This window comes from Dermochelys coriacea, chromosome 17 (genome assembly GCF_009764565.3).
Source record: "Dermochelys coriacea isolate rDerCor1 chromosome 17, rDerCor1.pri.v4, whole genome shotgun sequence".
Taxonomy (NCBI): Eukaryota; Metazoa; Chordata; order Testudines; family Dermochelyidae; genus Dermochelys; species Dermochelys coriacea.
The window spans coordinates 12,072,158-12,097,048 of NC_050084.1; the positions used below are offsets into that span (position 1 = coordinate 12,072,158).

The window sequence follows — 24,891 nt, forward strand, 5'->3', positions numbered from 1 at the left end:
TTAGAAGAGGGCTGGAGCAGAGAGAGGAAAGCGTATAACTATGGGAAAGGATTGAAGAGGAGACAATGACTGCAGCAAAGAACTAACTCCCCAGGCAACGTAGGTCTCTGCCGCGAGATTAAGCAGCCAAGATTCGGAGCCACTGTTGGATCACTTTGAGGCACTGCTGTGAGAGACAAGAGGATGATGAAGTGTCAGCCCCAAAGTTATTTTGGGACGTAGAAGCATCTCTGCATGGGAGAGAAGTCAATCCTCCATATATGAAAATGGGAGTCTAAACACAGAGACAGGAAAAGTTCCTTAGAAGATAAGACAAAGGGCCTGGAAAGCAGAGCAGTTTGCCCAGAGACAGAAGCCCGGAAAAGCAAGCAGACCAGTAACTTTAGAAGTCCTAAGAATTTTTTCTGTTAATATAAAAACAAATGGTACAGAGGATCCTGTATATTCGCTATGCTGCATAAAAATGACGACATTACTGAATATGGTGTGATGTCTCATATTAATGCAGCTTCTTATACTGACAAAAATAACCCAATTGTTCAAGAATCTAGGTTACGATTTTCAAGGAGGGTTCACTGCCTTTAGACTGCTTTGGAAATCCTTGTTTCAGCCTTTGTAATGACAGGAAAAAAAATGGTAATTTTCACCCAATTTATTTCTCAAAATCAATAACATTTTGAAGTATCGTATATACTTGTTCATTAGCCTGTTTGTTGACAAGCCTACCTCCGAAGATGGTTAAGTAAAAAATAGCAAAAACTGTATGACCCTTTCATCAGCCAACCCTATATTTCAGGGGTTGGCAAACTTTGGCTCCTGGCCTGTTAGGGTAAGCTGCTAGCAGGCCTAGATGTTTTGTTTACCTGAAGCATTCATAGGCATGGAACCCCTCAGCTCCCAGTGGCTGCCATTTACCATTCCCAGCCAATGGGAGCTGCGGGAAGTGGCACCACTTCCTGCAGCTCCCATTGGCTGGGAACGGTAAACGGCAGCCACACGCAACTGAGGGGCTCCATGCCTGCAGACGCTCCAGGTAAACAAAACGACAATATATTAGATATTCAATTCAATGATTCCATAGAGTTTAAAATCATCAAATTTTGATGTAGACCTGTTTATAAGCCGACCCCGGCTCTTTGATGCATCACTTTTCTTACCAAAAATATTTGGCTTATGAACGAGTATATACAGTACATAATTTTCTCACCTAATGCCCCAAACCAAAGCCTTTGAAGTCAGTGGGAATCTTTCCATTGACTTAATGACTTTGGCTCAGGCTGCAAATGCACACCAGTGTGGAAACGCTCTAGACAAAAGAAGCATATATGTTAAGATGTGTAACCAAGGAAACTAAGAAGCCGAGACGGGACCTGGAGCCCAGGTCTACCCTCAGTTATATGCATACAATTCCACTTTTTCTTCAATTGGATCAGTGCTTGCACATCAGACAACTAAGTTTGGTTCAGAGTCTATAGCTTCTGGCTGGTACTGAAGAGGTAAAAGTTGTGTGTGCAACTTGAGATATTACCATACAGAGCTATCAGGCCACTGATACAGTACTGTATATTAATGGAAAAGAAGCTATTGAAGGGACATACCATAAAGTATCAAGAAAAATCAATAAGGGCTCTGTGATTACCAAATGGGAGTTACCACTTCCACTCAAAAGCAGCCAATGGAAGGCAGTGGGTTTAGTTTCTTGACCCCAAACATCTTGTGAAAATAGGTCATTAGAGCTGGGCAAGAACTGGATTTTCCATTTTGTGGGGAATGCCACAAGTCTGAAAAAAAAAAAAAAAGATTCCATTCTGAAACCAAACAAAAGCAAAAAAATGGAAGATTCCCACTAAACACTTAAATTTAGTTTTAGGTGGATTGAAACATTTCATTTGTATGAAATCAAAATGTTTCCTTCCAGTTTTGACTTTAGTATATTGTATAATAATTTTTTTTAAAATTGAAGTGAAAAGTTGCGTCAAAATGAAAAATTTAAATGTTTTGTTTCAACCTTATTGAAACACTTGTTTCCCCCAATTTTTCTATCAAAACTAAGATTTTTAGTCAAAATCTACATGTTTCTGCAAAAAATGTTGCTTTTGACAAACTGGCATTTTCTGATAGAAAAAAGTTCAACTGGAAAGTCTCCCACCAGCTCTACAGGTAATTTTGGAGGATTCCTGCAACTGTTGATGTTGATTTTAGGTAAGTCTGGGAACACCATGGAAGTGCCAAAAGACTGGAAGAAAGCTAATGTGCTAATATTTTTAAAAGGGTAAAAATGGGGTGACCCAGGTAATTACAGGTCTGTCAGCCTATCAATAATCCAGGGCAAAATAATGGAACACTGATAGGGGACTCAATTAAAAAAAGAATGAAAGAGGACTAATACCTTATGCCATCAACATGGGTTTATAGAAAATAGATCTTATCAAACTACATGACACCTTGATGAGTGAATTAGAATGATACAAAATCAATAGGACACACATTAAATAGATTAAAAACTGGGGAACTCGTAGGTCTCAAAATGTAGTTGTAAATGAGGAATCATGATGGAGCAGGTATGTTTCTAGTGGGTCCTACGCTATTTAACATTTCTATCAATGACCTGGAAGAACACAAAATCATTACTGGTAGTTTCCTGGCAACACAAAGATTTGAGGCGTGATAAATAATGAAGCAGACAGGTCACAGATACAGAGTGATCCCGGCATCGTTTGGTAAGCTGGGCACAAGCAAATTATATGCATTTCAATATGGTCAAGTCAAGTCAGACTTCTAAGAACAAAGAACATTAAATAGGATGGGGGACTGAATCCTGGGAAGCGGTAACCCTCAAAAGGGATTGGGGGTCACGGTGTCTCAGGTGGACATTGCTACAGCACACTGAAAGTTGTGAAGAGCAGCTACAGCACGGTCCACATAGAACATTACTGTGAAGCTGACACAAATCATGCCCTGGCTTACCATCCTCTACATACTGAGATTGTGAGCTGACGTCATTCTCTTATATCTGCGCTTTCCCATTATAAAACACGATTCCTCACCAAGTTTTCAGAGGATTGTCAAACTATGCTTTTTTTTGTTTTGTTTTCAACACAGCTTGCTTGGGGATATGTATTTCTATTTTAAAATATCCAGGGACACTGGAGCAAGCTACTGTATTGTCAACAAATTCTACAAGTGTTTTAAATATTTCAAGGTACTTGAAAATGAATTTATTCTTTTGGAGATCTGTAACTAATTGCCTGAGGTACAGCTTGAAAGCTGAAACAAACTGAATTATACCCTTCCGTGAAAAGCTTTTCTTGTTTTCTAAATTACACAGCTTGATTTCCAACTAACGAGGATTATTTTGCAGCAGGAAAGAAAGGGAAAAAAAAAAGACCCTAAACAGTCTGTGTCAAATAAGATTCTGAAAGTAGTTTAATCAGCTTCTGTAAAAGTATGATGACAATATAGCATTACTGGTATGTGCTCAATGGAATAATTAACTCCACATTGATCCCTTTGTTCTGTCATTTTGTGGGTTTTCTTTGAAATTTAACAACAAAATATTACTTTAAAAGGTTTGCATAAAATCACTTGCTCTGAAGCATCTCCTGTTAAAAAATAATTTTAGTGCAATCTATTCTGCTGTCACAATGATAGTATGGAGTAATGTACTGGGCCTGATCCTGTCAGCTCTCTTCAGATAAACTCACACTGACTTCAATGGGCTCTTCATAGTCAGAGTTGGCAAGGTCAGAGAACTCCTAGTGTATAAACAAGTCTAGATGTTAATTCTCAGGTTCATGTTCATAATTCACATGCTCCTTTCTGCATCAAGCTTATTTCTTGTATACAAAGAGCTCTAGCAACTTCCATAATTGTTTATTTCAGAGGTAACTCCAGGGGAACTGTGTTGACCAATTTTCTATCATTCCAATGGTTTGATTCCCTGCTAGAAAGGTCAAATTATGCTTTAGGTATGATTTCATCTGACCGTATTATAAACCATACAAAATTTAGAGCAATAAACATGCCACATTTTAATCAATATGTTCTAATGGCGAAGATCACCAGTCTTCATGGGATTTGTGTAACTCATTATTATTGCACTCATCATTCCAGGATACCTCATGCTCTGTGTGATTAGTTATCAGCAAGAAAGAAGAATCACAATGACGACTATCATCTCAAGAGGATTTCTAGGGTTAAAGGCATCCTAGGAAAGCAAATTCATTAAAGAAACATTGTGCATTATATTCTAGTCTATGTAGGTTCTTATCCCATGCGCATGACTGTAGTATCTGAGTGCTTTCCAGTAGTGTATTAAGCAATGTGACTACACATCTGTCAGACGGTGTTTATTCTCACATCTTAAATTTTTTTGTTCTCAGATCTCCCCTATTTCTGTGGATTACAATAGCGTATAGGTGCTTCCTCCCAGACCAGCTCCTTTTTCTATCTATTCCTGTAGGAAAGTTATAACCCTAGGTGTTTGACTGCACAGTTTGTTATCATATGATCACTTCTGTGACAAGTGCCATCACAGCTCCAATTCAGTAAAGCACTAAAGCATATGCTTAAGCCCATTTCTACTTCGGAATATGTGATATCAGTGGGACTTCAGCACACACTGAAGTGCTTTCCCAAGTAGGAATGTGCTTAAACCCATTCCTAAGTGCTTTCTTAAATCTCACCACAGCTTACCAACCGCTCTGCACTCTGGCTCTGCCAAACCCCACCCCTGCCTACCCATTCTCCACCCATAAGAGGCTGGTGGTTGCTCTCTACCCCACACAGGCTCTGGCAACATGGATAGCTCATGCAGGGTTCATACTCCCCTAAATGTCACAGGCCTTATAACTGAGGCTCAAGTAACCTATTAAAGGATTTCAAACTCAATACAATCTTTGTCCCGCTAATAAAACACACCAGGAAAAATGGATGAGTAGCACAATAATTGTTCTCTTCCATGTTTGCTGCATGTTGCTGCTTAGTTTATATAAGCCATTTGCTTCTTTTAACAGAACAACTTGAGGCAGAATGACTTATGGGGCTGCCCAAAGGCAAAAACAGCATTCCATTTATATGCTTCGCTGTGGTACTGAGCAGCAAGTGCCAGACAGCTCCTGGTTTAGCAGCGTTCTTCAGAAGCTCGAGTTCTCCCCTTGCCATCCAGCCACGGCTCAATGCGGTTTTTCCAAGCCATGATGAATGAGGAAATTGGTAATGTAGAACCATTCACTTGTGCAGAACTCAAAGTACAGTCGTGCACCAAGCCCAAAGTAGTAGAGCACCAAGGAACTTTATGAGCGGTTTAAACCATGGCAAATTATGAACAGTAAATGGGCATTTGTCCTTCATGATTCCCTTCAGTTGTTGCTACTGATAGGCATTAAATATAATTTATCCACTGCACCTTTACTTGTTGTGGTTGCCCAAGCTATAATTATCCTAACTACTCTACTTCAGTGAAAAATCCCAGAGTGGGAGGGAAAGGCAGAAAGAGAACAAGATTATTCAATATGCAGGTCACTCCTTAACATTTTTTAGCCTCTCTTTGCATCAATATCTTTAGCTCCCAAGATTCATAGATACTAAGGTCAGAAGGGACCATTCTGATCATCTAGTCCGACCTCCTGCACAGCGCAGGCCACAGAATCTCACCCATCCACTCCTATGAAAACCCTCACCCATGTCTGAGCTATTGAAGTCCTTAAATCATGGTTCAAAGACTTCAAGGAGCAGAGAAGCCTCCCTCAAGTCAACCATGCCCCATGCTACAGAGGAAGGCGAAAAACCTCCAGGGCTGCCAATCTGCCCTGGAGGAAAATTCCTTCCCGACCCCAAATATGGCAACCAGCTAAACCCTGAGCATATGGGCAAGATTCACCAGCCAGATACCCAGGAAAGAATTTTCTATAGTAACTCAGATCCCATCCATCTAATATCCCATCTCAGGGGATTTGGCCTATTTACCCTGAATATTTAAAGATCAATTACTTACCAAAATCCCATTATCCCATCATACCATCTCCTCCATAAACTTATCGAGTAGAATCTTAAAGCCAGATAGATCTTTTGCCCCCACTGCTTCCCTTGGAAGGCTATTCCAAAACTTCACTCCTCTGATGGTTAAAAACCTTGGTCTGATTTCAAGTCTAAACTTCCTGGTGGCCAGTTTATACCCATTTGTTCTTGTGTCCACATTGGTGCTGAGCTGAAATAATTCCTCTCCCTCTCCTGTATTTATCCCTCTGATATATTTATAGAGAGCAATCATATCTCCCCTCAACCTTCTTTTAGTTAGGCTAAACAAGCCAAGCTCCTTAAGTCTCCTTTCATAAGACAAGTTTTCCATTCCTCGGATCATCCTAGTAGCCCTTCTCTGTACCTGCTCCAGTTTGAATTCATCCTTTTTAAACATGGGAGACCAGAACTGCACACAGTATTCTAGGTGAGGTCTCACCAGTGCCTTGTATAACGGTACTAAAACCTCCTTATCCCTACTGGAAATGCCTCTCCTGATGCAGCCCAAAACCGCATTAGCTTTTTTCACAGCCATATCACATTGGCAGCTCATAGTCATCCTATGATCAACCAATACTCCAAGGTCCTTCTCCTCTTCCGTTACTTCTAATTGATGCGTCCCCAATTTATAACTAAAATTCTTGTTATTAATCCCTAAATGCATAACCTTACACTTCTCACTATTAAATTTCATCCTATTACTATTAGTCCAGTTTACAAGGTCATCCAGATCCTCCTGTATAATATCCCAATCCTTCTCCGAATTGGCAATACCTCCCAGCTTTGTATCATCTGCAAACTTTATTAGCACACTCCCACTTTTTGTGCCAAGGTCAGTAATAAAAAGATTAAATAAGATTGGTCCCAAAACCGATCCCTGAGGAACTCCACTGGTAACCTCCCTCCAACCTGACAGTTCGCCTTTCAGTAGGACCCGTTGCAGTCTCCCCTTTAACCAATTCCTTATCCACCTTTTGATGTTCATATTGATCCCCATCTTCTCCAATTTAAGTAATAATTCCCCATGTGGCACGGTATCAAATGCCTTACTGAAATCTAGGTAAATTAGATCCACTGCATTTCCTTTATCTAAAAAATCTGTTACTTTTTCAAAAAAGGAGATTAGGTTGGTTTGGCACGATCTACCTTTTGTAAAACCATGTTTTATTTACAAACTAATTGGCCTGTAGTTACCCGGATCACTTTTTTTTCCTTTCTTAAAAATAGGAACTATATTAGCAATTCTCCAATCATTCGGTACTATTCCTGAGTTTACAGATTCATTAAAAATTCTTGCTAATGGGCTTGCAATTTCAGGTGCCAATTCCTTTAATATTCTTGGATGAAGATTATCTGGGCCCCCCGATTTAGTCCCATTAAGCTGTTTCAGTTTTGCTTCTACCTCTGATATGGTAATATCTACCTCTATATCCTCCTTCCCATTTGTCATGCTACCATTATCCCCAAGATCCTCTTTAGCCTTATTAAAGACTGAGGCAAAGAATTTGTTTAGATATTGGGCCATGCCTAGATTATCTTTAACCTCCACTCCATCCTCAGTGTTAAGCGGCCCCACTTCTTCCTTTTTAGTTTTCTTCTTATTTATATGGCTATAGAACCTTTTACTGTTGGTTTTATTTCCCTTTGCAAGGTCCAACTCTACTCGACTTTTAGCCTGTCTCACTTGATCCCTACATGTTCTGACCTCAATTAGGTAGCTTTCCTTGCTGATCCCTCCCATCTTCCACTCCCTGTATGCTTTCTGCTTGTTCTTAATTACCTCTCTAAGATGCTTGCTCATCCAGCTTGGTCTACAACTCCTTCCTATGAATTTTTTCCCCTTTCTTGGGATACAGGCTTCCGATAGCTTCTGCAGTTTTGATTTAAAGTAATCCCAGGCCTCCTCTACCTTTAGATCCATAAATTCTTCAGTCCAATCCACTTCCCTAACTAATTTCCTTAATTTTTGAAAGTCAGCCCTTTTGAAATCAAAAACCCTAGTTGCAGATTTATTTTTGTTAATCCTTCCATTTAGTTTGAACTGAATTAGCTCATGATCACTTGAGCCAAGATTGTCCCCTACAACCATTTCTTCTATAAGGTCCTCGCTACTCACCAAAATTAAATCTAAAATGGCATCCCCTCTAGTCGGTTCAGCAACTACTTGATGAAGGAATCCATCAGCTATCGCATCTAGGAAAATCTGAGCCCTATTATTATTACTAGCACTGGTCCTCCAGTCTATATCTGGGAAGTTAAAGTCTCCCATGATCACGCAGTTTCCATTAGTATTTACTTTATTAAAGACATTAAAAAGGGCTTTATCCATATCCAAATTAGATCCCGGAGGTCTATAGCACACCCCAAGCACTATCGTAGGAGAGGCTTTACTAGTTTTCTTCCCCAATGTAATTTTTGCCCAGACAGACTCTGTCTTATCCATTGCATCGCTTCTTATTTCTTTACATTCTACCTCATCATTGATATACAATGCTACTCCACCCCCTTTACCTTTGTTTCTGTCTTTCCTAAAGAGCACATACCCTTCAATACCTGTAGTCCAGTCATGACTACTATTCCACCATGTTTCTGTTATCCCTATAATATCTGGTTTCACTTCCTGCACCAGTAGCTCTAGTTCCTCCATTTTGTTACCTAGACTCCTCGCATTGGTGTATAAACATCTTAATTTTTGCTGTTTGGCCTCGCTCACATTTTGTACCCTATTAGGCACAGTCATTCTACATCCAGTATAACCTATTAGACTAGTATCCACACCGCCCTCACTCCTTATATACATTCTCCTACCCACGGCTGTATCCATTCTTACTTCATCTTCTTCCCTCTCAATGCTAAAATCTGGCGTGGAGATTTTCTGGATATCTCCCATAATAATATTCGTCTATAACTATCTAGTTTGAAGCCACTCTGCCAAGATCACAGGCTTCTGGAAGAGTTTGCATCTAAAATTCTGTATTGCATAGGGAAGGTCTAAATATAGATTTACTTGGTTAAAAAAATATCTGAATTAAAAGAGTGCATGTGTTTGTGGGGGTAGAGTTTAGTTGACATCACCTCATTAGCTAAGAGAACAGTACAAGAGCCTCAAAATTATCCTTCAAATCTTGGTGTTTTTGAGGGGAATGTCCAGAATTTCCTTAAGATAGCCATACTATTTCAATCTTCTACTTTACATGGGACATCAGTGGTACATAGGACCTGAGCTGGCTCTGTGCACAGAAGAAAATTTCACCCTCTGTGACTAAGGCATGTAGCCCCAGAAGTTTAGAAGTATTTGGGCACCTACAGATACAGATAAGTGCCTAATAGGATTTTCAGACATGCCTAACTCGCACTGCACAAAGGTGCTTTTGAAAATCCCACTGGGTGCTTATCTACACTTTTATGTGTCCAAGTACCTTTAAAAATCTTGTTCACAGTTACTTTCCACTTATTCTATGAACAGACCGTGCCAATTCCTGCTTCCCTGACTTGCCACAAGCTCCGAGTAAGAAACAACCTGTAGAGAGGTGCTGGCCCCAGTGGCAGACCAGGAATCAGCATGTATCAGAATTACTCTCTGGCCTCTGCCTCCCCCTTGCTCCAGTGGAAAAGAAGCAACCTGCACCAACACGATAGCTATGCTAACAAGTGCATTGGGAGAGGCGGAGTCACAGTTCTACCCACCACCCATGCAGGAAAGAGAGTAGCAGCCCCATGAAGGTTGCTCTCCTGCCGCACTGCAACCGATGAAGATGAGGCAGGGGTGTAACAGCAGCCATAGATCACTGTACTCACCTGTGCCACCCTGAGGTCAGTTGCTAATTAGAGCTGGGCAAAAGAAAAAAAACCCACAAGTTCTTTCTGTACATGTGCTGGTAATACACACTAGGGGAATTTACACAGGCACTAAGGCATCCAATGCCAACGGGAGTTGGGTGACTAACTCCCATTTGTGCTTTTGAAAATCTCCCCCCGACCCTACCCTACCCCACTCCCCATGTGTGTGTGCAAGCAAGCATGCGCGCGCGCGCACACACACACAGAGTTTTAGAAAGTTCACAGCAAAGTGCAACCACTACAGTTCACGCTGACCACTTTAGTTTCATCAGTATCTTGTGCTCCCCATCTATATGCCGTATTCATCATTTGTATCACCTTAGATTGTAAGTACCTTGGGGTAGGAAACGTCTATCTCTTCGCTATGGTGTTTGTACAGGGCCTAACACAATGCCAGACTGGTGTATAACAGAGTCCTTAGTTACTACTGTAGTACTAACAGCGATCACCATTTCTTTTTACTCACCAGTGTGTGTGTGTGTGTGTGTGGCAATAAAAGGCAACCACCAGAAGCGAACAGCTTTCATTTAAGCTGAAAAATATGTTTTTGCTGTTTCTACAGCCTTTACACACACACACACACACACACACACACACACACACACTTGCTTTAGCTGTGTCACAATAGTGTTTGAAAGGACACTTCATTTATTCACTACTCTGTGGCTCTATATACTGTACCAAGGCCAGGAGATTGAAAAATATGTTTCTGCTTCCCCCAGCCATGATAAATGAGCTGGAGTGCTGCTCCCAGCTAAAAGGGTATGTTCTATACATGAGCAATTCTAACCATTTCTCTCACCGTCTAGATACCTCAATCTCACTTCAACTTATTCCTTTGTCAACTCTCTGAAAGAATCTATCAGCAGCTGGTGTTACTGAAAGAAGCGCTAAAGGCAAAGAACACTAATAGTAGCCTTTTGAGGATGACTCAAAAGCAGAAATTCGAGACATTCAAGGACTTTTTAAAAAACTCATTACTATCCTTCTAATCATGAAAAGTTATTGAAGCTCATAGTAGAAATGATGCCCAACCAAAGGCTTTTGGCTTTTAGGAAATGAAAAGTTCTATGTGTATTCAGAACCAACACCTAGCTCCCGATTCATCACCATCACTCGAGTTATTCTCTGTCCAGTGCAGCATCAGAACCTCTTCTTCTTTTCAACTTTGGCCGTAGGCTTAACCAAAACCAATTTTAAACAAGCACGTATAATGAAGCACCTGTCTCTACTACAAACAGCAGAAACAACCCATTCAAAGGTTTGACACAATAAGTGGATCTGCTCTGAGGCTGTGGCCTTGTGTAACAGAATGTTCTGTCCCTTTAAGACTGGGGGGGCCTGCAGCCAGCCCAGTTTGGAGAGAGAGCCTTCCCTCTCCCTCCCCACAAACAGGCATTTAAGCCTGGAATAGGGATTCAGACCCAGCTGGGAAGGGGTCAGATGATTCTTATAAAGGCCTGAAAGAGTTCACTTAACTAGCTTCCTGCAGCTCTTCGATGGATACTGTGCCAGGACCCGACACAACAGAAAGATACACCAGGGAAAAGACCACTGTGCCCCTGCAGAAGACCCCAAGTCAGGAGAAGAGCCCAAGTTTATTTGTGGTACTGTTTTATTGTGTTAGAAGACTGGTGCCCTGAAGGAAGGGCCTGAACAGACTTTGGGCCTGGGGTTAGTCTTTCCTGGGCTGAAGGAGACAAGCCAGTAGTCCTCGCAGTGTGTGGCAGCCTGGACCTCTTTCCATCAGCTCTGGAGAGAGTAGTTTGAACTGGGATGGTGACAGATTTGAAATGTTTTTTTCAGGTTGCATAACCTGAATTCTAGCACGTCAATGACATCAATCAGAAATAGAAGCTGATCACAAGGACAGAGGTCTTCCCACCGCCAAACCTACTGCAACTGCAGGGGATGGATATCATGGGATATGCCCACCCAATCCTAAGAGCTGGATGTTCATTCTTATTACATTTTCATAGTGTTCGCATGCTTCTCCCTCGGTCCCCACCCTCCAACCCTGTTGCTGCTTAGTTCAAAAAGATCCTTACGTAATGTTTCTATGAGCCTGTCTTGGCATTTCTGTATGACAATTTTCAGAATAGCTAGTTAGAATATAGTTAGTCTGTATTTGCAAAAAGAAAAGGAGTACTTGTGGCACCTTAGAGACTAACAAATTTATTTGAGCATAAGCTTTCGTGAGCTACAGCTCACTTCATCGGATGCATTCAGTGGAAAATACAATGGGGAGATTTATATACACTGTGACAAAGCTCTGTCCTTGCCTCCGTGGGTCCTGCGTTTCCTGGCGGATTTCGCTAGCCTCAGAGGCTCACTGTGACCCTCCATATAACCCTTCTTCCTCTAGAGACAAGGGTCACAATCTACTGAGCCATTTTCATCATAAGCCGAGAGGAAGGTGAGGAGAAGTTATCCTTCCTTGCACAGTCTCTGTTGTCTCCCAGACTCAGTGATTAATCAGGGGGCAAAGGGGGGGGGGGAGCCCGGGCCCACCCTCTACTCCAGGCTCCAGCCCAGGGATCCTAATAGTATCAGCTATGGTAGTTGACCTTTTAGAAACATAACATGTACAATTCCCTGGGCTACTTCCCCCACAGCAGCCCTCACTTCCTCAAGCTCCACTTCACCCTTACCTCAAGGCCTCCTTCCTTGTGCCTGGTGTGTACTGCTCAGCCTCTCCAACCGCGCAACTTCTTCCCACAGCTCCTGACATGCCCACCCACCTGACTGGCTGGGAGGCTTTTAACTAGTTTCAGCCAGCCCGATTGGCTTCAGGTGTCCCAATCAACCTAGCCTTCTCCCTGCCTTCTGGAAAGTTCTTAATTGGCCCCAGGTGTCTTAATTGACCTGGAGCAGCTGCCATTTCACTTATCCTGGTACCAGGGATTTGTTTAGCCTGGAGTTAATATATCTATCTCTCACTACTCTTCCATAGCCATCTGACCTTGCCCCGTCACAACACACACAGAGAACATGAAACAATGGGTATTACCATACACACTGTAAGGAGAGTGATCACTTAAGATGAGCTATTACCAGCAGGTAGGGAGGGCGGGGGGGAAGGAAGAAAACCTTTTGTGGTGATAATCAAGGTGGGCATTTCCAGCAGTTGACAAGAACGTCTGAGGAACGGGGGGCGGGGGGAAATAACATGGGGAAATAGTTTTACTTTGTGTAATGACCCATCCACTCACAGTCTCTATTCAAGCCTAAGTTAATTGTATCCAGTTTGCAAATTAATTCCAATTCAGCAGTCTCTCCTTGGAGTCTGTTTTTGAAGTTTTTTGGTTGAAGGATAGCCACCCTCAGGTCTGTAATCGAGTGACCGGAGAGATTGAAGTGTTCTCCAACTGGTTTTTGAATGTTATAATTCTTGACGTCTGATTTGCATCCATTTATTCTTTTACGTAGAGACTGTCCAGTTTGGCCAATGTACATGGCAGAGGGGCATTGCTGGCACATGATGGCATATATCACATTGGTAGATGCGCAGGTGAACGAGCCTCTGATAGTGTGCTTATGTGATTAGGCCCTATGATGGTGTCCCCTGAATAGATATGTGGACAGAGCTGGCAACGGGCTTTGTTGCAAGGATAGGTTCCTGGGTTGGGGGGCTGTCTCCCAAGATCACTCTCACAGGCCAGTCCTTGCTTACAGACAGCCCCCCAATCTGAAGCAAATACTCACCAGCAACCACACCCCACACACAGAATCACTGCTGGTAATAGCTCATCTTACGTGATCACTCTCCTTACAGTGTGAATGGTAATACCCATTGTTTCATGTTCTCTGTGTGTGTATATAAGTCTCCCCACTGTATTTTCCACTGAATGCATCCGATGAAGTGGGCTGTAGCTCACGAAAGCTTATGCTCAAATAAATTTGTTAGTCTCTAAGATGCCACAAGTCCTCCTTTTCTGTACGACAATGAGACCTCCCACTCACATAGCTTCCCTCTTCTCCATTCTAGAGCTTGGGTGTCCTTGTATGAGATGAGCCATCTAAATTCCGCCTCTCTCTCTCATTTATTTATAGGGTGCCAGCCACTGCAGTATCTACAGTGTATGGCACCATTATAGTTACACAATTCAGTTATCACCAACTTATTCAAGACCCTCAAGACCTTAATCAGTTTGGTGATCCTGCTCTGGACCTTCCCCAGGATATGCACATCCTGCTTTATCTTGTAAGCTATCCCAAACTGAACAGTATGTCCTGTGCTGGGTCCAATTAGAGCTTTGTACATTAGTATGAAATGATTTCACCTTTAGTTGATTACAAAACCCTGTTTGATGCCCTCTGAATCCACTAACCTGGGCCTTCTTTGTTTCAGTTCAACTATCAGCGACACCTGCCAGTTACAAAAGGATATTGGTTAAGATTTTCATAGCTGCCTAAGGGACCTATTGGCTATGGGTTACCTATGCAGCGACTAGTCAGTTTGTGTTACATGTCCCCCTGCATATCCACTCCACAGAAGATGAGAGTCTGTTACGGCCACAGCTACAGAGGGTGACTCTTTAGCTCAGGCTCTTGAGACTCTTGCTTTTAGCACGAGAGGTCCATGGTTGAATCCCTGGTGTCAGCCAAGATGGTGGCTGTCATACCTATATATAAACACCATACAACTTTAAGGATGTGGTCCAAGCTTTTCAACGGTGGCTAGTGATTTTTTCGATATGTTTGTATTTGCATGTCCTATACTCTAACACCCCTTAGAAAGGGCTGATTTTCTGGCAATGCTTGGTTCCCACCTTCTAAAGATCGGGCACCTCAAGCTGTGCACTCAAAATCTGTCTGTAGCCCTATGACCCTATGCCCAGGTTCAGAGTAGCAGCCATGTTAGTCTGTATCCGCAAAAAGAACAGGAGTACTTGTGGCACCTTAGAGACCAACACATTTATTAGAGCATAAGCTTTCGTGGGCTACAGCCCACTTCATCGGATGCATAGAATGGAACATATAGTAAGAAGATGTATGTATAGATACAGAGAAGGTGGAAGTTGCCATACAAACTGTAAGAGGCTAATTAATTAAGATGAGCTATTATCAGAAAGAGAAAAAAACTTTTGTAGTGATAATCAAGATGGCCCATTTAGACAGTTGACAAGAAGGTGCGAGGATACTTAACTTGGGGAAATAGATTCAATATGTGTCATGACCCTATGCCCAGACTGCCTGGTATGAATTGCACCTGCTATATGATACCAGTGATTTTCGTCTTTGGTATTCTGAATCCATATTTCTCAAAAAATATATATTTCCTTGTCTTTAGGCTGCATACCGCTTCCATTTTCATGGTAATGTACTACTAATCAAAGTATTGTGTAGAGTCATTAACTTTACAAAAGAGCAGCTAATGGGACCTGTACACAAGCTGTGGGGGAAATGAATGCAACTGCTCATAGGAGATGTGTATAACAGGAAGAGACATCATTTAGCTAAACGGGTGTCATAAGCAAAATCAAAGAAGATATGCAGGGTTAAAGAACAGTATCTCACACCAGTGATGTCCCCTCCCCTCTTCTCCAAAGGCAGAGGTTTCCACCTGAAAGAGGGAGGTTTTTGTAAGGAAATGAGAGGACTGCCGTACAATTTCTCTATGGTCTCCTCAGAAGCCTGTCACACTGGTTGTAAGCTTCTACCATGCTATGAATCCAGGTCATTTTGCCAGATTCTGTAACTGAGGAAAGCGTGTCAATCTAGCAATGGCTTTCCAGGAATAGTCATCTAGGCATGTGTGTGTTTAACTGTAGATTTGACTGCACTGCAACCGCGAGTGCGATTGCAGAACATGTCGATATACTCGAGCTAGCTTATGGTACCCAGCTCGGGTACCAACAGCAGTGAAGCCACAAAACCATGGACTTCAGCGCAGGCTAGCTGATCGAATAATTATCAAAGGACCCAGGAAGATCTGTACTGCCCATTTGGAAGCCTTGACTGCCATGGCTGCACAGCTCTGGTACCCAAGCTGGATTAAAGGCTGCTGGGGTGGGGTATGTTTACACGTGTTGCAGTTACAGTCCCTGATCTCCTCTCAAATTGCCAATGAAAAGTAACTATAGCTAAGCCAAACTGAGCGTCTAGGTGCTCATATGGCCCCATCACATCAGTGTCTAAGTATCTGCCAAGTATTTACAAATAGGTTTATTTTAAAAGGTATATTGAAATGCTCCATCTCGAGACAGTTGCTGCATGATGCACTGACTGCTGACCTTGAAGCAGAGAGATGAAATCGTGTCTCTGCCAGCATCCATGTTCATACAGGCATGGAGAAAGTGCGGCTACCAATTCTGTGCAAAGACTATTACAGCCACAGACCTAAGGAGCATGAAGGAAGCATAACATGATACCCCTGTGGAGGTTGTCAGTAGCAGGCAATGCACCAGTAACTTCTGGGTCTAAAAAGATGAGCGTCTACTGCCCAAGCTAAAAGTCCCACATGTGTGAGCTCAAAGGCTGCCTCTTAAAAACTGCCTCTTAAAGCTTCAGATGGCCCTTCCACTAGAGGGAGAAAGAAAGCCACGCTAAGGATGGGTTACCCAACCGTTACAGAATGCTATACAGAAAATCTCACATATGGAGATTAGCTTCTGCACCATGAACCTAAGGAAGAGCAAGACTACCTGGAGTTGCAGTTGTATTTGCACAGTAAAATTATCCAAGACTGGCACACAGGGAAAAAGCAGCAGCATCACTGTATTAGGGCCAGTTGCATCAGCATAAAATGGTAGGAGGAAATAACATATCCTATTTAGTGCCAGCAAAAAGGGAAGAATTTTTAAAGAGAACTTATTTGATTTCCCTGGAAATCAAAGATCTCATGCACACACAAAAATGTATGCTCCCTCGTCATGGGTTTTAAAAATCCAAACATTGAAATAGAACTTTTAAACACAACTGTACATGTATATTTCGCATAAGATTATTTATTTCCAGGGAAAGTCAAATAAGTTCTTGACACCTTAAAAAAGTGCTTTCCCCTTATTTCTAGCACTAAATAACTATCTTATTTCCTTTTTATGCCGGTGCAGTTGGCTCCAACACAGTAGCACTGAAACTTCTTCTTGGATGTGCCAGTCTCTGTTACTTTTATTCTAAAAATACAACTGCAACTCCAGACAGCCTTGCTCTTCCTTAGGTTAATGGTGCTTAATAGATATGGATTATGGAAGCATAGTGAGACTGGGTCTCAAATTCAAATCTCAGATGTCCACATCCATTGCTATATGGATTGAGCATCACTCCTGTGATTTATCTTCTACTTAATTGGTATCACATTCCTCGGCTGAGCCTATTTAGACTTGAAATGAAACCACTGAAAAATAAAGCATGCATTTCCAGTGCACTAAAAGGAAAGACCTACTAAGGGCAAACCTATCGCCCTTAGCCAAAAATGTGCTAGGTGAAAATAGCACATTCAGGAAAGTTAATAAGTCATTTTCAACTGTTAAAAGCTATGCAGGAAGCCTGGAGATTCTTCTCTGAGGGCTCATCTACACTTAAAACGCTACATAAGAAGAAAATCAGGCTCACTCTTTTGACAGTTTTAAATGTGTATTTTTACACTCTTCACCTATAACTGAAAAAAATACACACAGTTAAATAATATAGGTCAGGTCCCTCAGCTGGTTTCAATTGGCATATCATCATTTACATCAATAGAACTATGCTGATATACATCAGCGGAAGATCTGGCCCTACACTTCCACTGAACATTCAGAATTCTCCTCTTCCTACATCTCTTCATCCACATTACTCTGTCCCAAGAAATAACAACTCCTTTGCATTAGTGAGCTTGTGGGAAGAGAGATTTGAGAAAATATATCTCAAATATATATTTGAGAAGTTTGAGATACACATTTTGATTGTTTTCCATTTCCTTATGGGATAAGACTTTCCATGCTCTGAAATCTGCATTAGTCAGGAATTATTCCTTCTAAAATCCATCCTCAACAGCCTGAGCTATACAAGCCACCCACCCAAGTACCCTGCAGCACTCCTTTAATCATGTTCTAACACAACTGTTAGCATGGTTTCCCTGACAAATATGTACAGGGATTTTATGGCTAATATTTTTCTAGCAACAACCTTGTTTAAACATGATTGTCGCTGGTACAGCTCTGATCTACTACATTTGTCAAAAAGTCAGCCCCATATACTCATGAAAGCAGCAAGTCATCACTCTAGTTGGAAAAATGTTTTTCCAAGTTTGCAAAATCACTCTGGCTAAGAAAACGTACCACTTCCAAGAAGCACCAAGATCTTTCATGCTTTTAGGGCCAAATATTCAAACATGCATAATGCAGCTTGTGTATACACATGCCAACCACCATGCAGGTCAGGTTGGTATGGGTACAAAGTTTCATGTGTGAACATATCTCAACTTCAGTAGCTAAGGGCATGATCAAAAGCCCATTGAAGATTGAAATCACTGGGACTTCAATTGATTTTAACAGGCTCGGAGTCAGGCGCAAAGTGGATTGTGTGGAAGTGTGCATGCAAATTTCTGTCAACTTGGCGGTAGCTTTTTAGCTAAGCCTGCCACTCTCGTTTGTCACTGGACAAAGCATCAGGAAAGAGGGAACTCATCACAGTGAGCCATAAGAGAAATCATCTACTCTGCCTAACATATAGCGTTCCTGCTGCTTTGAACAATGCAAATTGCTTTGGTCCCACCTCATGCAGCTATTACGCTGAGGAATGTTTTAGTCACTTCAGTTGGTTTTTCACATGCTAGCAGTGACCTGCTCTGTACAATGTCCCACTGCAGCAGCTGAGATCTTGTAGTCAACCTCTGTACGAAATACTGCAACCATGCAAGGCTCTTCCTTACAGAAAACATTCCACCTGAGGAGCCAAGCGAGCTCAAGTCCGGTAACCTAAAGGGCAAAATGCAAATGCTTTTTTGTAGAATGGAGATTTCAATTAATTTACTGTTTATGAGTTACCAGGGAGTCTCCAGACACACACAGCGGATTTTAAAGAGGTGCCCAATGGGGTGATTCAAATATCTTAAGGTTTGTTTTCACATTTAAAAAAAAAAAAAAACAGAGTGAGCAGCTGAGCTGCCATGCTTACAGGCTCGGTCTAAATTTCTAGTTGTATCATATAGACTAAAGGCTGAAACTCCTCGCTGAAACTCCTCTCTTAGCCATCCCTTTGTGCCTAAGTACTGGTATTCAAACCATGAAAAAGAGGGAGGGGAATAACACTGAGGTACACAAGTTCATTAGGCAACTGATGTCCACGTATATTAAATATTTTATATCCAGTGGCACTAACCCACCAAATGCATAATAATCACCACCACCACCCACGAGGAAAAAGCAACTGCATGCTCTTTCAACGGCAATCTGTTTGTCAAGCCATTTATCTTCTGAAAAATGCAAAAACCAGTTCTTGATTAATAACCCTCAGATTTCTCTTTAATAGTTTGTGCGACTAAAGCACAGCTCTAAGCCAGGAGATCTGGGTTCTATCTGCAGCTCTGGCAGCAATGTGCTGTGTGACCTCAGGCAAGTCACACATCACTCTGTGCCTCAGTTTACGCATATATAAAAGGGGGTAAATAATATTTATCTACCTTTCAGGCGTGTTGTGGGACATAATCCATTAACTATTTGTAAACTACTTGAAGATTTGCAGATGAAAGGCCTTATAGAACAGCCAAGTAAATATTTTAAGTCTAGTTTACAGAAGCACAGAAGAAACCTGCAACACTATGTACTTTTCTGGGCGTCAGGAAAGACCCTAAACAGAGTGCTCTCATTAGCACTACATAATAATAATACTATGCAGAGACCAGGGATAAGAAAATTTTGTTCTATAGACTGCGCTTACAAATAATGAAGGGGGAGGACATAGATATGTGTCGCTCTGGATGAAATTGCAGAGAACATCATCAAAACCTTGTCTGAGCTATAGCTGTAACTTTACTGGGAGCCCATTTCTGTCTTCTGTGATTCCATATGATGTGAGGAAGTTTCATTTGAGAGTCATGGAAACAGATTCTCAAGCCAATTTCATTCAGCCCAATAACTTATATTTAGTTAACACACATCTTCCAGAAAGGCATCCTGAAGAAGAGCTCTATGTAAGCTCGAAAGCTTGTCTCTTTCACCAACAGAAGTTGGTCCAATAAAAGATATTACCTCACCTGCTCTGTCTCTCTAATATCCTGGGACCAAACACAGCTACAGCACTGCACAGAAAGACATTGATTCAAATATCTTGCAAACTCCTTTGCAGCCCTCTGCTGCCCCACATACCCCATGGACAGCAAGGGTCCAAACAAGAATAGAATTTTGACCCACATTTTGCTATGAAATTTTATTTTAAACCCATTTTTAATTTATTTGATTTAGAAACCAAGCGTTTGCCATTCAAACCTGGAATAAATATAGCTCAGGCAGACACCTTGTCTTCCAAGTATCAAGTTGGCATTAATTTTACAGCTACTGTAAGTGATTCACAGACAGCAAAATGGAAAGGGAGAAGCTAAGCAATTTGTTCAAAGCCATAGAGGGAGCCAACGCAAAAGTTCCTGGCTCTCAGGCCTGTGCTCAGACCACACTTCTCCCCAGGTAATAAGTCAGCTGTACTAATCACACATATATAATGAAACAGCCAATGGTAGGGAGAAGGATATTTCTGATTTATGTTCACGTAACTGAGATCAGAATAGCTGCACTGAGGTCAGTTCAGCTATTCTGGATTTAACACCAGTGGACCTGGGGCCAGAATCTAATGCAGTGGTTGTATCTCCTCTGAAGTTACGCTACTGATCATGCAAACAAAAAGTGCTTGGATTTTCCTATTCCTAAATTTGCTAAACTGCCCACCCCATTACACTACTTTACTCATGTTTATGGCAGATTTTCATATTTGCACTGTCATCTTCTTTGCAGCAGCTTTTTCGTCTTCTTCCCCTCCCTTACATTTTACAAGCAACCAGAAAAACCTGACCAAATGTCTCCTTTATACTGACCTTCAACTCAAACATATGTCAATGTGAAAAGCCACCAGGTGGTTCTCTAATGAACGCAGGCTGGTTCTCCAATAATCCCACCAACGGAAAAGAAAAACCATTTTAAACTATGAAATTTTATTGCCAGACAGCAGACAAAGCAGTCAAACATGCATGTCTGGACACTACCTAAAACCATCAATTACCTTTTGTAGCACCATCAAGCATCCATCAGACATCCAACAGACACACAATAATGAGGCAAGAACCTAGAAAGTTCATAAAATTAATTCTATCTGTTCAAGAGAAGCCATGTTCAAATGGAGAGTGGAAACATTTGGAAAATGTCAGCTCTGTACTATAAATATTGACAGATGGGGAAATTTAACAATCTCAGCCATAGAAATAAAATATCCATTTTCTTTGTTAAGCATTGAATGTTTTTTTTTTCAAGTAGTCATCAAAAGAAACCTGCTGAATATGCCATTACCCAAAACAATCACATGGAAAAAATTGCATGTGCTTTCAAACCAGCACCTGGACATTTTAGCTTTGGCCTGTGGGGTGGTTGTTTCTTTATTATTTCAAACACACCTGTGCGTACACACACTATAATCAACCAACTTAGGGGGGAAAAAAAATCCTCTTGCTTCTGACCAGACAGATTGCTCTGCCCTTTAAAATTATCAAGTGCTAAAAATCCAGTAAGCTCACTGAACCCTTTTTCTCCACCTCTTAACTCCTGGAATTCAGGCACCAGTGCAACTTGAGGTTGCATCATCTACTGGTGTGTAAAAGAATCTTATTCCACCTCAACAGCCTTCGTTACAAAACTGCTACAAGTTGATTTCTCAACATTGACAGACTCAATCATCTCCTGTGGGAAAATGCCCAAGGGAAGCCTGCAGTTTAGCTGTTCACATTTTTAATTTCCTGACAAAACCACATTGGTCCCAATCCAAAAACTCCCCAGCATGTTACAGAAGACAACCCAGTATTCCATAGCAAAAGTTGTTCATGGTCTGTGTAAGTGCCCCAGGAGGTTACAGGAAGAAGTTAGCCCTTCAGATTGACCAGTTGAGTACACTCATTACGGCTCATATCCGGAAACTCTATTTATGCAGTTTTCACTCATTCACAAAACTCTAATAAACTTCAGTGGAAGTTTTGCCAGAGTAAAGCTGGAGGGTCTGATTTTCAAAGGTGCTGAGCGCTTGCAACTCCCGTGGACTTCATTAGGAGTTGTGTGTGCAAAGTACTTCTGATGCTCTGGGGATGGGTGACATATGAAGGGATGAATAGTTGATAGGCTAAATAATCGGTCCCTCAGGATTTGGCTTTTAGGTTCCAATCCTGCAAAGATTCACATGTATGCTTCACTTTACACACTGAGTGGCCTCATTGACGCCAATGGGAATATATGCAGTGTGCAATTTAAGTACATGCATAAGACTTTGCAGGAGAGAGGGCCTAAAGTCTATAAAACTTGACCTGGCAGGTAGAAGATTAAAAAGCAAATCCAAATGTAGTTACTTATGTTACTGCCATAAAATTCTGGAGGGAAGAAAAAAAATGTACATACCTCGGGCATCAAAGAATTCATCGTCTGAGCTCTCCACAGAGTCATTAATGATGTTCTGCATGTGCCACTGAGTGCCACTGAATCTGCGCGAATCAGCTGGAAATACAGAAAGACAGACTCACATTAACAAAACGAAATGATGATCTGCTCGCCAGGCTAAAAAAGAAAAAGTCTAATTAAGTCCTCATAAATTGTATGAGATGCTCATTTTGGCCAATTCATGTTTTTTAACCTAACGAGAGGGCCACTCAGAACATATGGGATGACAGCAAAAATTATACCTTCTGCAAAATCTGAATTACAATGATTAAAGCAAACCCTTTGTTCAGGTTCAGTGTGCAATGCTCTCCCCAAATGGAGTGACTTAAGAGACAAAGAACAATTCCGCTCAGTTGAACTCGTCAGACCATTACATTCTAAGCTCGCCCTCAAGCTGTGCAAATACGTCTAAAGGCAGAAAGAATCATTTCTTAGGGACAGCGGAGCAGCTCACATTAGAACTGAATTTCTTCCATAGCTCTTATGAAGATGCACCATTCTGTTTGGCTTGCAGATTTGCATGCACACTACTGAATTTCCCACTCACTGAGTGGCTTCCTCAAATGAATATAAAAGAGCTTTGTTTTCTTTATTGTTAACAAATGTTCCTGTAGCTTTTGACAGAAGCTTGACATTTGAAAATAAGAAGGCCAAAGCATTTTGGGAGAGCTAAATAACAGTGTCACATTAATATAGCTCAGACACATTATACAACCTTACACGGATATGAAAACATGAAGCTATCTACACAGTTTGCATCATCCATTCCTCATATGTGATGGTGTGTGGTACCTGTGTATGACAGGACTACACCACACTTTCAGACAGAATGTAAAAAATGTCTATAAGAACTGAACCATGCAGAGAGATACATAACTAAGGAGAAAGCTAGAATTTGGCCAGCATTCTCCTGGGCTAATATTGCCACAATTTTCATTCCATTTAATGCATTCATATACACAGACTGTATTTTATTTCTGCGAATGAGAGGCTGTATCACAAGACATGTACACTTGCAACCCCGCTTCAAGCCAATGGGAGGGCCAAGGGGAAAAGGTTCATCATTAACATTTTAGAACTAAATTAATCTTTTCATGAGCATCTACTTGCCATATCAAAACATCTCCCTAAGTTTTAGTCACTTAGTGAGCCCTGAGAAGAGGTGGATTCAAACTATGATGGCCCAATTGGCCCATCTTAATTTGGGGGCCTTCTGGCAGGCAAACCTTATTATTACCTAGTAACAATACTTCATTCTTGTAATAGGGCTCTTCATGCTTAGACCTCAAAGTGTGTTACAAAGGAGGTCAGGATCACAACCACCATTTTTACAAATAGCAAAATGGAGGCACTGATTGGTGAATCAACTCACCCAAGGTCACCCAATGTCAGAGCTGGGAAAAGAACCCAGCTGGGAAAAGAACTCCAAGTCCTAGTCGAGCACCCTGTCCAATGGACTGTGCTGCCTCTCGATCTTTATAACCCTCTCTCTCTTCCTGGCTGTTCCCCCCACCCCACCCAACTCAGGAGTGCCACAGAGAAGAGGAGACACCATCCTGGCATTAACTAACATGGTGGGAATTTAATAGCTAAACCAAGTCTTTTCCCCATCTAGCATTTTGGTATGGTCCTTGATAAAGAGATTGGGCCAACCACAGCATTTGGCTTTTGATCTGAACTCTGTCCATCTTCTAGTTGACATCACCTTTCTGGTACTCATTAGCAACAACTGACGTACCTTGTTAATGCGGAAGGTTTTGGACTCCTCAGAGAAATCCACAGCCACCAAGATACGTGATTTCATTGTATGATAATGCAAGTGCAGAGCTACCCACTTAGCAAATGCCTAGGCAACAAGCAAGCATTGTAAGCTTTTTAGCAATCTTCATTTCTATGTGGCCAGAATCAATAATGCACCGTGCTGAAATCAAACCCTCCCAGAAAAAGCCTTTGTCCATTTCACTTTAATATAAGTCAGTAACATCACTGCCACTGACTGACAGAAGTGTTTCAAAGCAAGAGGAATGATTCAATGCTGTAGTCTCACTGCAGGGCTTTTGCGGGGAGTTGACTTTACGAATGGTATGAAGGAATTTATATTAGTACATATTTTAAACCCCCCCCCTTTCTTCACTCACACAGAGTAGAACCCATATTTTACAAATTAACAGGGGACTGAGGGGTTCATAAAAATTGAAAAGCTCATACAATTGAACATCTCAAAATTACAGTAGATACAGTGCAAAGGTAGCAGTACGCTGTACTGCGTCACTTTCTCAGTGTCCTTCAAACCACTGCGAAACAATTTCCAATTCATTGGGATGTGCAAGGATGAGAACTTGTTCTTCATCAATTATCTTTTTGAAGACAATGCACCTCAGAGCCTTAATAGTTCCCTCCATCCCTTTTAGGGAAGGTGTCA

The 24,891-nt window shown here is 41.5% G+C and overlaps 1 protein-coding gene across 1 annotated transcript in view; it reads right to left on the reverse strand.

Annotated features, from left to right (window-relative positions):
- The window catches only part of PITPNM3 (PITPNM family member 3), a 348,983-nt gene that overhangs the window by 237,877 nt on the left and 86,215 nt on the right, over positions 1 to 24,891 (reverse strand). Inside the window, 1 exon segment of the mRNA XM_043499395.1 lies at positions 22,431 to 22,526. Coding sequence (XP_043355330.1) covers positions 22,431 to 22,526 — 96 coding nt within the window.